The 14,363-nt window shown below is 60.7% G+C and overlaps 1 protein-coding gene across 3 annotated transcripts; it reads right to left on the bottom strand.

Moving 5' to 3' along the window:
• Nucleotides 1-118: 118 nt before the first annotated feature.
• RPS6KB2 (ribosomal protein S6 kinase B2) lies at nucleotides 119-6,856 on the bottom strand. Of its 3 annotated transcripts, XM_068944155.1 has the most exons (15): nucleotides 6,736-6,856; nucleotides 5,274-5,308; nucleotides 5,037-5,157; nucleotides 3,441-3,509; nucleotides 3,220-3,367; nucleotides 2,949-3,006; nucleotides 2,616-2,716; nucleotides 2,425-2,515; nucleotides 2,243-2,333; nucleotides 1,870-1,977; nucleotides 1,723-1,785; nucleotides 1,571-1,648; nucleotides 1,223-1,330; nucleotides 955-1,067; nucleotides 119-680 (listed from the first exon to the last, which is right to left on the bottom strand). In XM_068944155.1, exons 1-15 carry the CDS (start codon nucleotides 6,805-6,807, stop codon nucleotides 512-514), a joined length of 1,425 nt encoding a protein of 474 aa, XP_068800256.1. In that variant the 5' UTR covers nucleotides 6,808-6,856; the 3' UTR covers nucleotides 119-511. The 3 variants fall into 3 exon arrangements, with proteins under 3 accessions (XP_068800256.1, XP_068800258.1, XP_068800257.1); XM_068944157.1 differs by lacking the exon at nucleotides 5,037-5,157 and having other exon boundaries at nucleotides 6,736-6,824; XM_068944156.1 differs by lacking the exons at nucleotides 1,571-1,648; nucleotides 1,723-1,785.
• Between the last annotated feature and the right edge of the window lie 7,507 nt (nucleotides 6,857-14,363).

Raw genomic sequence — 14,363 nt, 5'->3', positions numbered from 1 at the left:
GGAGGGGACGGAGCCTACACGTGGGGGCCCAGCCCCTCGCCCCCCCCCAACCCCAGCACCCTCCCGCAGCAGGCGGGGGGCTGCCCCACACCTCCACCCCAGCACAGGGGCCACCCACGACTGATCAAAGTCCTTTAATTGGCACAGATCCAGCAGCAGGGCAGGGGCACCCCCAGCCCGCGCCCGCCCCGGCGGGGGGGCACGGTGCCACGGGGCCTTGCCCGCACCGCACGGAGGGGGGGCCGCGACCCCCGCCCTCCAAAAAGACCATGATTGGCAGCAGTGAGAGTGGGGTACGTTACCAGCCCCCTGGGGAGCGCCCTCCCCCCGCACCCCATGCCAGCGCAAGCAGCTCTGTGGGGCGCCTGCTCAGCCCCACAGCGGGCACCCGGGCCCTCTGCCGTGGGGCAGGACCCCCTTCGAGGGCTAAGCCGGACCCTGGCCAGAGGATCCCCCTCCTTCACCTGGGTCGCCCGCCCCCACCCCGTCCCCAGCCTCCCCCCCACCGCCCCTACCTGGGCACCCGCCCCCGGCCCCCCTTCTGCTTCTTGGCACCGGCGGCGGTCTTGATGGGCAGCGGGGCCGTGCCCTCAGGCGGGGGGGGCAGGCTGGGCCCCAGCTCCATGGGCTCTGCCGCAGCGCCCGCCTTGAAGGGCTCGAAGGGCGAGAACTTCACGGGGCTGCGGGGGGGACAGGGGGTGAGGAAGGTCCACCATTGCCCCACTAACCGGAGGGGCAGGGGGGGCAGCTGGCGCCCACAGAGCAGGGCCAAGAGCCGGGGAGGGGGGGGTCCCTGCACGGCTCCAGCAGTGGCTTCAGTCCCCCTGGCGCCTACCCCAACGCCCTGCACCCCACCACCCCGAGTGCCCCCATCCCTCCCAGCCTGAAAGGCCCTCCGGCCGCCCACCACGCCGTGCCTGCCCCAGCTGCCCCCCATGGCACCCCCCTGGGTACCTGACGGGCGTGCGGGGGCTGCTGTTGAGGCGCCGGGGCGAGCGCACCTTGGGCTGGAAGGAGAACCCCTCCTTGATGCTCTCCAGCACCGACGGGGCCACATAGGTGAAACCCTAGGGGGAACCAGGGCATCAGGGAGGGTCCTGAGGCCCCACCCCTTTGCCCCACCCTCAGGCCCCACCTCCTTCTTGGAGGGGGTGGGACAGCCACAGGCCCCGCCCCTTTGCCCGAGGGCAGCAGGACCACCCCACAACCCGCCCCCCCTCACCAGGAAAGCCTGGTTGGCGCTCTCGCTGATGGCCGCGTCGTCGGGGCTGTCGACAGGCGTCTGACGGGTGAAGCGGGTGTCGAACTGGCTCACGTCCTCCTCCGACTGCTGCAGGGGGGGGCCAAGGCATGGGTGCCAGGGCAGGGGGACCTCGCCCAGACGCCTAGGTCCCACTGGCACCCCCCAAAAGCTTACCTCTGACCCCTTGGGTCCTATGCCCTCCCCAGTCCCTGGGTACCTGCGTCCCTGCCAGCTCTGACCCCCCAAGCCCCAGACCAGCTCCCCAGCCCCCAGGCAGCCCCCGAGGCCCCACGGCAGCACCCTGGCTCCCAGGGGCCCCGGCCGTACCAGGCAGGGCTTGAAGGGAGGGTCGAGCTTGCGGGCCAGGAGGTCGTCCCAGTTGATGTGGCGAAAGAAGGGCTGCTTCTGCGGGCATTTGGGATCAGGGCATCAGGCTCGGTGCCAGCCCCATTGCCTGCCCCTGCCAGCCCTGCCCATACCTGCACATCAGCTGCGTCGCCCGGGCCCCCCCCGACCCGCTGGCTGGGGTTTCGCTTGAGGAACTGGGAGGAAAGGGGAGCAGTTAGGGACGCAGAGCAGGACCCCACAACCACCAGCAGGGTTGGGACCCGCGGGCTGGCACGTACCTTCTTGAGCAGGTCTCGGGCATCGGGTGTCAGGTAGGGTGGCAGCACCAGCTTGCCCTTGAGGATTTTATCAATGGTTTTCTTGCGGTTCTCAGCTGTGAAGGGGGGCTGCGAGAGACAGGAGATGACGAGGAAGAGACGGGATGGGCGCCACAGGGCAGGCATCAGGCCAGGACATGGCCTGAAGACAGCGGCTCACATCCCCCCATCATGCCAGATGGACACTCATCGCCCTGCCCCGGGCACCTCCTGCCCTCGTTCCCAGGCACAGCAGCCTCCATGGGTCCCCCCTGGGCACCTGCTGCCCCCCTGCCAGGCACAGCTGGTGCCGTGGGTCCCTGCGCCCCCCTCAGAGGTAACAAGTCCAACTTGCCGATCCTGTGAGCATGTCGTACATCAGGGCGCCCAGGCTCCACCAGTCCACTGCCCGGTTGTGCCCACTGCGGACCAGTATCTCCGGGGCCCTGGTACGGAGCACAGACAGGGGAACCTGAGCCACCGGGCTGGGCCAGGCCCGTGGCACGGTGCATCCCCCAGGGCTGCGCCAGGGCTCACATGTACTCGATGGTGCCGCAGAAGGTGTGCGTCACAGCCCCGTCATGGATCGACTCTTTACACAGCCCGAAGTCTGTCAGCTTGATGTGGCCTGGACAAGGCCACAGAGGAATGAGAGCCGGCCCAAGGGCTGCTGGGGCCCCCGGTGCTCCCTGGCCACGAGGCCACCCCTGGCTAGCACTGCTGCCCACCTTGGCTGTTGAGCATGATGTTCTCCGGCTTGAGGTCTCGGTAGATGATGCCATTGGAGTGCAGGTGGCCCAGCGCCAACGTGATCTCACTAAGGTAGAAACTGTAGCACAGGCTACAGTTGAGCAGTGCCTGGGGGACACCAGGATGAGCAGCCCCTGCCCTCACAAACACCAGCATCCCAGCACTCTTCTCCATCTCCCAGACCACACCAGCAGCACGGCTCACTCCTGCCTCACTTTCCCCTTCCATGCCAGGAGCAAGAGGGTGTGCGAGACCCCCGCTCCTGCCACCTGTGGCAGCTAGGGTGTCTGAGGACACAGAGCCAGCCTTACCAGGCAGTGTCCTCTAGAAAGATGCCCTCCCGCTCAAGCTGCATGAAGAGTTCTCCACCTGCAAAACACGGTGGAAATGGGGCACATGAGCCACTGCCGGCCAATAGCACCCTCAAATCCCTGCCACCGGGCACTGCGGGGCCCTGCTTGTTCTGCCAGGGCTGCAGCAAAGCAGGTCCTGGCTAGCACCAGCCACCCTTCGCCCCCAGCCCTTGCCACAGAGCAGGTGCCGGGCAGGGGCCGTGGTGCCCGGGGTGCCCCATGCCCGTACCGCTGAGGCACTCCAGGATGAGATAGAGCTTGCCGCCCGTCTGGAAGGCGTACATGAGGTCGACGATGAAGGGATGCTTGACGGCCTCCAGGATGTTCCTCTCAGCCCGCGTGTGCGCCGTGTCCTTGGCGTTGCAGGCAATTTTGGCCTGGGGGGGGGGGGATGGAGAGGCGGTGAGTGGAGGCACACTAGGCAGCACGAGGGGGCCGGGGGCGTGTTACCTTCTTCAGGACCTTCATGGCAAAGATCTTGCCCGTGTTGGTACCCTGCACTTTGCGAACCTGGAATACCTGCAACGATGATTGAGGGAGCTTGGGCCACAGCCATGCAGTGATGCCCCCCAGTAGCCCATAACCACAGTATCAAAGAATGCTTGAGGTTGGAAGGGACCTCTGCAGATCATCTAGTCCAACCCCCCTGCTCAAGCAGGGTCACCTAGAGCACATTGCACAGGATCGTGCCCAGATGGCTTTTGAATATCTCCAGCGAAGGAGACTCCACTACCTCTCTGGGCAACCTGTGCCAGTGCTCAGTCACCCTCTCAGGAAAGTTATTCCTGGTGCTCAGATGGAATTTCCTGTGTTTCAGTTCCTGCCCATTGCCTCTCATCCTATAGCTGGGCACCACAGAGAAAAATCTGGCCCCCATCCTCTCGACACTCTCCCTTCAGATACTTGGACACGTTGACACGATTCCCCCTCAGTCTTCTCTTCTCCAGGCTCAACAGGCCCAGCTCTCACAGCCTCAGATGAGAGACGCTCCAGTCCCTTCAGCATCTTAGGACCCTTCACCAGACTCGCTCCAGGAGCTCCATGTCTCTCTTGTACTGGGGAGCCCAGAATTGGTCACAGTACTCCAGGTGATGCCTCACCAGGGCTGAGGAGAAGGAGAGGAGCACCGCCCTCCACCTGCTGGCAACACTCTGCCTAATGCAACCCAGAATGCCATTGACCTTCTTGGCCACAAGGCCACATTGCTGCCTCATGCCTCACTTGTTGTCCTCCAGCACTCCCAGCTCCTTCTCTGCAGAGCTGCTTTCCAGCAGGTCAACCCCCAGCCTGTCCTGCTGCATGGGGTTCTTCCTCCCTAGGTGCAGCACCCTGCATTTCCCTTTACTGAACTTGATGAGGTAGGTTCCTCTCCGCCCAGCTCTCCAGCCTGCCCAGGTGCCTCGGCATGGCAGCACAGCCTCCTGGTGTGTCAGCCACTCTCCCCAGCTTTGGAGCATCAGCAAACTTGCTGAGGGGGCACTCTGTGCCTTCCTCCAGGTCACTGATGAATAAGTTAAACAAGACTGGAGCCAGTACTGACCCCTGTGGGACACCGCGAGCTACAGGCCTCCAACAGACTTTGTGCTACTGACCACAACCCTCCGAGCTCTGCCAGCCAGCCAGGTCTCCATCCACCTCATCGTCTACTCATCCACCCTGTACTTCCTGAGCTTGCCTACATGGACGTGATGGGAGACAGTGTCTAAAGCCTCGCTGAAGTCCAGGCAGACAGCATCCACTGCTCTGCCCTCACCTACCCAGCCAGTCATTCCATTATGGAAAGCTACCAGGTTGGTTAACTCCCTCGCGCTCTACGGAAGGCTACTAGTCCTAGCTGGACTACATCTCCCATGATGCACAGCTGCCCCCAGACCCTTCCTGCGGCTGAGGAGGGAGCCACGCTGCATGGCGGGAGATGAGGTCCACAAAGCGGGTGCTCACACCTGCGGAGGGCTCACAGACCCCTCACCCCCCCGCAAGCTGCAGTGCACCATGGGAAACACTGTCCATCCGCAACACCCCCCCGGCCCCCTACGCCCGCCCCACCTTGCCATAGCCGCCCTTGCCCAGGACGCGGAGCAGCTCGAAGCAGTGCGGGCCGATGCGCTCGGGGCCATTGTTGACGCTGCTCTCCGAGATCTCAATCTCCTCGTAGTGCCCCACGGGCCTGGGGGGGACACGGGGCTGAGCGGGGCCAGCTGTGGCCCCCACCCCAGGCAGGCAGCACCCCTGTGCCAGCCCTGGCAAGGCCTGCCATGCCCGCCCCGGCGTCCCTGCACTTACTCCAGGCCGTTCCCTCGCGGCTCCAGCTCCATCTCCTTGGGGAGGAAGCAGCAGTTAGCAGTGCCCGGCGGTGGTCGGAGGGGCACGGGGACCCAGGCTGACAGGAAGGGTGCCCCCGGCAGAGGCAGGGTGCCGGCGGGAGGGCGGGTGCCCGCAGCAGGCAGGCCAGGGCGAGGTGCCGGTGCGCTGTGTGCCGGCTCAGCGGGATGTTTTTGGGCTGAGCCACAGCCCTGCCCAACGGGTCCCTCCCTCTGCCCAGCTTGCGGAGGGGAGCTGAGCCAAGGCCCTGCCGTGACCCCGCTGTCCCTCTGTCCCCACACCCCAAGCCTGGCTGCGCCCTGGTCCCCAGTGTCCCCAGCCCATCCCCATCCCCCTGTCCCCAGCCATCCCCATCCGACCCCAGCTGCCCCATCCCCATCTCATTCCTATCCCTCCTCCCTCCCATCTCCAGCAGATCCCAGACCCCCCTCATCCCCAACCTCATTCTCCCTGTCCCCAGCTGGTCCCTGTCCCCTTCACCCCCAGCCAGTCCATGTCCTTGCCCCCAGCTGGGGCTGGTCTCCCTCACTTCCAGCCTGTCCCCTTCTCCATACCACTATCCCCAGCAGCTCCCAGTTCCCCTCATCGCTAACTCGTTCCCCTCCCCACCTCCCCATCCCCAGCCTGTCCTAGTCCCCCTCACCACCAGCCACTCCATGTCCCCATTCCCTGTTCCCAGCCAGCCCATGCCCGTCACCAGCAGGTCCCAGCCCCCCTCATCCCCATCTCATGCCCATCCCCGTTCCCCGTCCCCCAACAGTCCCAGTCTCCCAGCGCTCCTGGTCCCCCACCCCCTCACCCCTAGTGGGTCCATGTCCTCATTCTGAGTCAGTCCCTGTCCCCCTCACACCCAGCAGGTCCCAGTCCCACCTACCCCCCAGCCAGTCCATGTCCCTGTCCCACAGTCCCCAGGAGGTCCTGGTGCCCCCGCTCCCAGCCATTCCCTCTCCCAAAGTCCCCAGCAGGTCCCCATCCTGTCCCCACTGGTCCATGTCCTCCTCCTGGTCCCAAGCTGGTCCAGGTCCCTGACTGATCCCGGTCCCCCTCGCTCCCAGCCTGTCCCCACCCCCGTCCCCCCTGTCTGCCCCCCTGGTCCCTACCCCCCTCTCTCCAGCGGCTCCGTCCCCTGTCACCACTCGCTCACTAAGTGCCTGTCTCCCGCCAGTCCACATCACTGTCCCCTCACTGTCCTTGTCCCCCATGCCCCCAGCTGCCCCATGTCCCCGTCCCCAGCCGGCCCATGCCCTGCTCCCCCTGTCCCCCGCCAGGCCACGTCCCTGTCCGCCTCGCCCCCCACCCGCTCCACGCCCCCGTCCCCAGCCGGCGCCGTCCCGGTGCCGCCCTCCCCAGCCGGTACCCCGGCCGCACCCCCGTCCCACCCCGGGCCCCGCCGCGGTGCCCCGACCCCGCTGCCCCCGCTCACGGCGCCCAGCTCGGGCTCATCTCCGTCGCTGCCCTCCTCGGTCTCCAGGTCGATGTCGAACACCCCGGCCATGACGCCGCCGCACCGGGACCCCCGGCGGGCCCGCCCCGCCCACCCGCCGCGTCACTGCCGCGCCGCGCGCGCGCCCGCGTCACGCGGGGACACCCGGCGGCATCCCCGCCGCGGGGCGCGCTGGGAGGCGGGGGCGGCCCTCGGCGCCCGGCGGGAGGCGGAGTCCGTCCCGGGGCGGGGCCCGGCGGGAGGCGGAGTCCGTCCCGGGGCGGGGCCCGGCGGGAGGCGGAGTCCGTCCCGGGGCGGGGCCCGGCGGGAGGCGGAGTCCGGCCCAGGGTGGGCGGAGCGGAGCGGAGCGGTGGGCGGCGGGGCGGGGCGGGGCGGGGCGGGGCGGGCCCGGCCCGGCCCTGGGGCAGCGCGCGGGGCTGCGCCGGCCGGGCCGTGTCCTCACGCCCTGTGCCCGTACCCCTGTCGGCAGCAGGGCCCGGTCCCCCTCGCCCCCATCCCGTCCCCGTCTGCTGTCCCCTCACGGTGCTGCTGCCCTGCCCCTGTAGCCAGGCCAGGTGCCCAGCCCCACCACCCCAAGCTGGTCTCTGTCCCCGTTCCCCGTCCTCAGCCGGTCCGCGTCCCCCTCGCCCCCAGCGGGTCCCAGCCCCCTCACTAACCTGTCCCCATCCCCGGAAGGTCCTGCTTCCACCCAACCCCCAGCCGGTCCGTGTCCTTGTCCCAAAGTCCCCAGCAGGTCCCCATCCCACGCCCAGCTGCTCCATGTCACAGACGCACAGAAGAGCTGAGGTTGGAAGGGCCCTCTGCAGATCATCTAGTCCAATCCCCCTGCTCAAGCAGGGTCCTCTACAGGCTATTTCCCAGGATCGCCTCCAGGCGGGTTTTGAATAGCTCCAGCGAAGGAGACTCCACTACCTCTCTGGGCAACCTGGTCCAGTGCTCAGTCACCCTCTCCGGAAAGAAGCTTGTCCTCAGGTCCAGATGGAACTTCCTGGCTTCCAGTTTCTGCCCGTTGCCTCTTGTCCTGTCACTGGCCACCACGGAGACGAGCCTGGCCCCCCATCCTCGCGACAGCCTCCCTCCAGATACTTGGACACGTTGATGAGATCGCCGCTCAGTCGTCTCTTCTCGCAGCCTTTCTGCAGAGGAGAGATGCTCCAGTCCCCCCTCCCCCCATCCTCTTTGTAGCCCTCCACTGAACTCGCTCCAGTAGTGTCATGTCTCTCTCTCTCTCGTACTGGGGAGCCCAGAATTGGAGCCACTACTCCACATGTGGCCACACCAGGGCTGAGGAGATGGGGAGGAGCACCGCCCTCCACCTGCTGGCAACACTCTTCCTCAGGCACCCCAGGATCCCCTTGGCCTTCTCGGCCACAAGGCCACATTGCTGCCTCATGCTTCACTTGTCCTCCAGCACTCCCAGCTCCTTCTCTGCAGAGCTGCTTTCCAGCAGGTCAGCCCCCCCACTCTCTCTCCCTCCCTCCCTCCCCCAAGCCTGTCCTGCTGCTTGTGGGGGGGTGTGGGTCTTCCTCCCTAGGTGCAGCACCTTACCCTTGCCTTTGTTGAACTGCAGCAGGTTCCCCTCCGCCCAGCTCGCCAGCCTGCCCAGGTGCCTCGGCATGGCAGCGCAGCCTCCTGGTGTGTCAGCCACTCTGCTCACCTTTGGAGCATCAGCAAACTTGCTGAGGGGGCACTCTGTGCCTTCCTCCAGCTCCTCGAGGAAGACATTGAACAAGACTGGAGCCAGCACTGACCCCTGCGGCACACCGCCAGCTACAGGCCTCCAACTAGACTCTGCGCCACTCACCACCACCCTCCGAGCTCTGCCAGCCAGCCAGTTCTCCATCCACCTCACTGCACACTCATCTCAGCCACACTTCCTCAGTTCACCTGGGAGGATGTGATGGCAGGCAGCGTCCAAAGCCTCGCTGAAGTCCAGGGAGACAACAGCCACTGCTCTGCCCTCACCTACCCAGCCAGTCCTTCCAGCACAGAAGGCTAGCACATTGCTCAAGCATCACTTCCCTTTGCTGAAGCCATGCTCACTACTCCTGCTCACCTTCTTGTCCTCCTCATGCTTGGCGAGGACCTCCAGCAGGAGTTGTTCCATCACCTTTCCAGCGATGCAGGTGAGGCTGACAGGCCTGGCGGTTCCTGCCTCCTCCTTCTTGCCCTTTGGGAAGACTGGCGTGACGCTGGCTTTCTTCCAGGCCTCAGGCACCTCTCCTGTTCTCCAGGACCTTGCCACAATGATGGAGAGCGGCCTAGCAATAACATCCGCCAGCTCCCGCAGCACTCAGGGGTGGGGGGCGGGGGGGTGCATCCCAGCGGGCCCATGGGTTTGTGGCTGTCAAGTTTGCCCAAATAATCTCTAACCCCATCCTCCTGCACCAAGGGGAGGAGTCTTCCTTTCTCCAGACGTTCTCTCTTGTCCCCAGGGTCTGAAGTTTTCCCTAGTCTTCCTTTTGCTATTGATGTATTTGAAGAACCCCTTCTTAGTCTCCTTGACATCCCTTGCCAGATTTAATTCCAAAGGGGCCTTAGCCTTCCTTGTCGCATCCCTGCACACTCTATCAACGTCCCTATGTTCCTCCCAAGTGGCCTGTCCCCTTTGCCACATTCTGTAGACTTCCTTCTTCTGTTGGAGTTTTGCCAGGACTCACACAGAAGGAGTCTGTGCAGGAGTTTTGCTGCATTGCTCAGCCATGCAGCTCTCCGGCCCACTTTGCTCGACTTCTTACTCAGCGGGATGCACCCGTCTTGAGCCTGCTGGAAGTGATACTTGAATGTTAACCAGCTCTCCTGGACCCCCCTTCCTTCTGGGGCCTTACCCCATGACAGTCCCCTAGGTAGGTCCCTGAAGAGGCCAACGTTAGCTCTCCTCAAGTCCAGCGTTGCCATTCTACTGCTTCCTCCTCGCAGGATCCTGAACTCTACCATCGCACGGTCACTGCAGCCAAGGCTGCCCCCAGCCTTCACGTCTCCAACTAGACCTTCTTTGTTTGTTAGAACCAGGTGCAGCAGCACACCTCTCCTTGTTGGCATCGCCACCCCCTGGGTCAAGAAGTTCTCCTCAATGCTCTGCAGGAACCTCCTCGACTCTTTGTGTCTAGCTGGGCTTTCTCTTCTCAGCAGATGTCAGGGTGCTTGAAGTCCCCCATGAGAACCAGGGCCTGTGAGCGTGAGGCTACTTCCAGCTGTCTGCAGAAGGCCTCCTCGACTGCCTCTTCCTGATCGGGTGGCCTGCAGTAAACCCCCCCCCCACCACCATGTCACCCACGTTAGCCTCCCCTTTAAGCCTTACCCATAGGCTCGCAACTTGCTCTTCATCCACCCCACCCCACCCCAGGCAGAGCACTATACATTCTAGTTGCTCCCTCACATAAAGGGCAACTCCACCACCTCGCCTTCCTGGCCTGTCTTGCCTAAAAAGCACATACCCATCCATGACGACATTCAAGTCCTTGTCCCAAAGTCCCCAGAAGATCCCCATCCCATCCCTAGCTGGTCCTTGTTCCCATCCCCAGCTGCTCCCTGTGCCCCTCACCGCCAGCTGGTCCCCATCCCTGTCTCCTTGCCCGCAGCCGGTCCAGGTGCCCGTCCCTGTCCCCAGCTGGTCCATGTCCCCATCCCCAGCCGGTCCTGGTCCCCCTCAGCCCCAGCCTTTCCCCATCCTGTCTCCCTGTTCGCCAACTGGTCCCTGTCTCCCACATCCCCAGCCGGTCCCGGTCCCCATCCCTTGTCCCAGCAAGTCCTCGTGCAACTGACTTCAACCAGCCCACAACCCTATCCACTTGGTCCTTGTCTGTGCCCCTCTGACCCCCAGTCAGTCCATGTCCCCATGCCGCAGTCCGCAGCTGGTCCCTGTCCCCATCGCCACTGGGCTGTTTTGGGCTTTGCTGGGTGGCACAAGGCTGCGTTGGGTTGTGCCGGGTTGTGCTGGGCTATACTGGGCTGGGCTGGGCTGCATCGGGTGGTGCTGGGCTTTGCTGCGCTTTTTCAGGCTGCTCTGGGCTACACTAGGCTTTGCTGGGGGACCTTTGGGGGGGGCTCTCTTTTTTTACCTTTTATGATTTTCCTGGGCATTTTTGGGTTTTCTTGAGCTTTCTTGGGCTTTCTTGGGATTGTGGGTGCTTATCTGGTCTTTTTTGCACTTTTTCTGGCATTTTTGGACTTTCTTGGACTTTCTTGGACTTTCAGGGGCTTTCTTGGGCTTTTTCAGGCTTTTGGGGGCTTTGGAGGGATTTTTGGGGCTTTTCCAGATTTTTGTGGATTTCTTGGGATTTTCAGGCTTTGGGGAGTGTTTTTGGCTTTTTTTGGTCTTTCTCTTTGATTTTCGGGGTGTTCTTGGGCATTTTAGGGCTATGGGGAACTTTTGGGCATTTTGGGGTATTTAGAGGCTTTGGAGGGGGCTTCTTCAGATTTCTTGGGCCTTGGGGGATGTTTGGGGGCTTTTTGAGCTTTTTGGGGCTTTCTTGGACTTCTTGGGACTTTGAGGGGCTTTGGGGGGCCTTTTTGGACTTTGGAGAACTTTGAAGGGCTTTTTGGGGTCTTTCTTGAGCTTTTCCAGGTGTTTAGGGGCTTTTGGGGGCTTTCTGTGGCTTTTTTGTTTTTTCTGGGCTTTTGAGGGCTTTTTTGGCTTTTCTAGTTGTGGGAGTTTTCTTGGTCTTTCTTAGCCTTTCTTGGGATTTGGGGGCTTTCCTGAGCTTTTCTGGGCTTTGGGGGGCTTTGGGAAGCTTTTTCAGGTTTTGGGGGCTTTCTTGGGATTTCTTGGGATTTCTTGGGATTTTTGAGCATTTTGAGACTTTCTTGGGCTTTTTCAGGCTTTCTTCTTCAAAGCATTTTTGGATGTTGGGGGTCTTTTGGCACATTTTTGGATATTTTGGGGCTTTGGGACTTTTTCTTTGTTTTTTCAGGGCTTTTCTGTTTTTTGGGAGGGCTTTTGGGGAGGTTTTGGAGGGTTTTATTTGCCTTTTATGGCTTTCCTGGGCATTTTTGAGCTTTTGGGGGCCTTTTCCAGGCTTTTGGTGCTTATCTGGGGTTTTTGGTCTGTCCTGGACTTTTCCAAGCTTTTCTGGCATTTGGGGCTTTCTTAGGCTTTCTTGGGCTTTTGGGGGGTTTGGGGGGGCTTTTGGGGGCATTTTGGGGCTTCTGTGGGCTTTTTGGGGCTTTGGAGGTTTTTCAGGGGTTTGAGCAGGCTTTTTTTTTCAGGCTTTCTTGAGCTTTTCCAGGGTTTATTGAACTTTCTTCGGATTTCTTGGGCTCTTTCAGGCATTTTAGGGCTTTTTAGGGCTTTTTCATTCTTTTCTGGGCTTTCTTGGGCTTCTTGGGACTTTTGGGAGGTTGGGAAGCTTTTGGGACTTTTTGGGGGGCCTTTTGGGGCTTTTCCGAGCTTTTGAGGGTATTTGAGGGTGTTTTGGGGCTCTCTTGGGATTTTTTGCCCTTTTTCGGCCTTTTCCAGGCTTTTAGGGGCATTTTCTTTTTGGGATTGATTTCTTGGGACTTTCAGGCTTGTTCAGGTGTTTTGGCACTTTTTTGGGCTTTTTCGGGCTTCTTTGAGCTTTTTCAGGTTTTTTGGACTTTGGGGGCTTTCTTGGGCATTCTGGGGCATTTTGGGTCTTTTGGGAAGCTTTGGAGGCTTTTTGGTGTTTCTTGGGCTTTTGGGGGCTCTTATGGGGGCTTTTTGTGGTTTCTTCAGTGTTTTTCATAGTTCTTCAGGCTTCTTCATGGTTTTTTTGGGCTGTACCAGCCTATGCTGGATCTTTCTAGGCTTTTTGGAGTACTTTTCTGGATTTTTGTGCACTTTTTCTGGGCCTTTGAGGGCCTTTTCCACTTTCTTGGGCTTTTGGGGGCTGGGGGAGCTTTGGGGGCTTTTGGGAACATTTTTGGCTTTTTTGGGCTTCTTTGGTTTTTGGTGGGCTTTTTGGCTTTCTGGGACTTTCTGGACTTTTTCAGGCTTTTCTAGGCTTTCTTGGCTTTTGAGGACTTTTCTATGCTTTTTCTGGCTTTGGGGGGCTTTTTCAGGTTTTCTGTTCTACTCTTGGCCTTTTTTGGCTCTTTTTGACATTTTTTGGTCTTTTTTGGTGCTTTGAGGGCTCTGTTGGTTTTTTTCAAGGCTTTTCAGGCTTTTGGGGGCTTTTTCAGACTTCTTGGGCTTTTTCAGACTTCTTGAGGTTCTTCAGGCTTTTTTGGGCTGTGCTGGGCCTTTTCTCTCTTTTGGGGGCTTTTTCAGGCTGTTTCAGGATTTGGGGGCTTTTTGAAGCTTTCTGGGTTTGGGGGGGGGCTCTGGGGGGCTTTCTGAGTGTTTTGAGGCTTTTTTAGGCTTTCTTGGCCTTTAGGGAGTTTGGAGGGGATTTCTTGGATGCTTGGGGGTTTTGGGGGGCTTTTCCAGGCTTTTCCAGGCTTTCTTGGGCTGTGGTAGTCTATGCTAGGCTTTGGGGGGGGTGAGGGATTTAGGGGGCTTTTGAGGGCATTTTAGGCCTTTTCAGGCTTTTTGGATCCTTTTTTTTTTTTTGCTTTGTTGAGCTTTTGGGGGGTCTCTTGGTTTTGGGGGGCTTTGGGAGGCTTTCCCTCAGCTCTTGGGCTTTTTTTTGTCTTTTTGGGGGCTTTCATGGGCTTTTTTTGTCTTTGGGGGCTTTGGGGGATTTTGGAGGGCATTTTCATCCTTTTGGGAGCTTTTTCCAGGCTTTTTTGGCTACTTTTTGGTGCCTTTTTTTGGACTATTTGAGGCTTTTCTGGGCTTTTGGGCACTTCTTGTTGGCTTTTTAGGGCTGTTTTGGGCTGTGCTGGGTTGTGTCAGGCTGTGTCGAGCTGTTTTGGGCTGTGCTGAGCTGTGCTTGGCTGTGCTGGGCTTTTCCCGGTGGAGCTGGGCAGCAGCAGCTGGTGCCAAGATGTGCTGGTCTTTACCAAGCTATGCAGGGCTGGGCTGGGCTGGGCTTTTTCAGTCTGTATTGGGCTGTGCTGGGCTTTTGGGGGCTGTGCTGGGTCTTTTTGGGCTTTGTCAGGCAGTGCTGGGCTGTAGTGGGCTGTTTCAGGCTGTGCTGGGGTGTTTTGGGGTGCTCTGGCCTTTTTCGGGCTAGTCCGAGCTGTGCTGGGCTACGCTGCACTATTTTGGGCTGTGCTGGGGTTTTTTTTGGGCTGTGCCAGACTGTGTTGGGCTATGCTGGGCTCTTCTGACCTGTGCTGGGCTTTTTCAGGCAGTGCCAGGCTGTGCTGAGCTTTTTGGGGCTATTTCAGGCTATGCTGGGCTATTTCAGGCTGGACTGGGCTTTGTCAGGCTGTTTCGAGTTGTTTTGGGCTGGTCTAAGCTATACTGGGCTTTTTGGTGCTGTGCCGGGCTTGTCGGGTGGTGCTGGGCTGTGCTGGGCATTTTTGGGGCTGCGCTGGGCTGTTCTGGGCTTATGGCAGCTTGTTCCGGACCGGACTGGGCTCTGCTGGGCTGTTTTGGGCTTTGTCAAGCGGTTTTGGGCTGTACTGGGCTAGCTGGGCTTTTTCAGGTCATGCCAGGCTGTGCTGGGCTTTTTTCGGCTGTTTCAGATTTTGCTGGGCTGTTTGGGGCTGTTTTAGGCTGTGCCAGTTTGCGTTCGGCTGTTTTGAGCTGTTCGGGGCTG

This window comes from Struthio camelus, chromosome 5 (assembly GCF_040807025.1).
Source record: "Struthio camelus isolate bStrCam1 chromosome 5, bStrCam1.hap1, whole genome shotgun sequence".
NCBI lineage: Eukaryota > Metazoa > Chordata > Aves > Struthioniformes > Struthionidae > Struthio > Struthio camelus.
The sequence above is the reverse complement of the archived record's forward strand: the minus strand, read 5'-3'. Positions and strand labels throughout refer to the sequence as shown.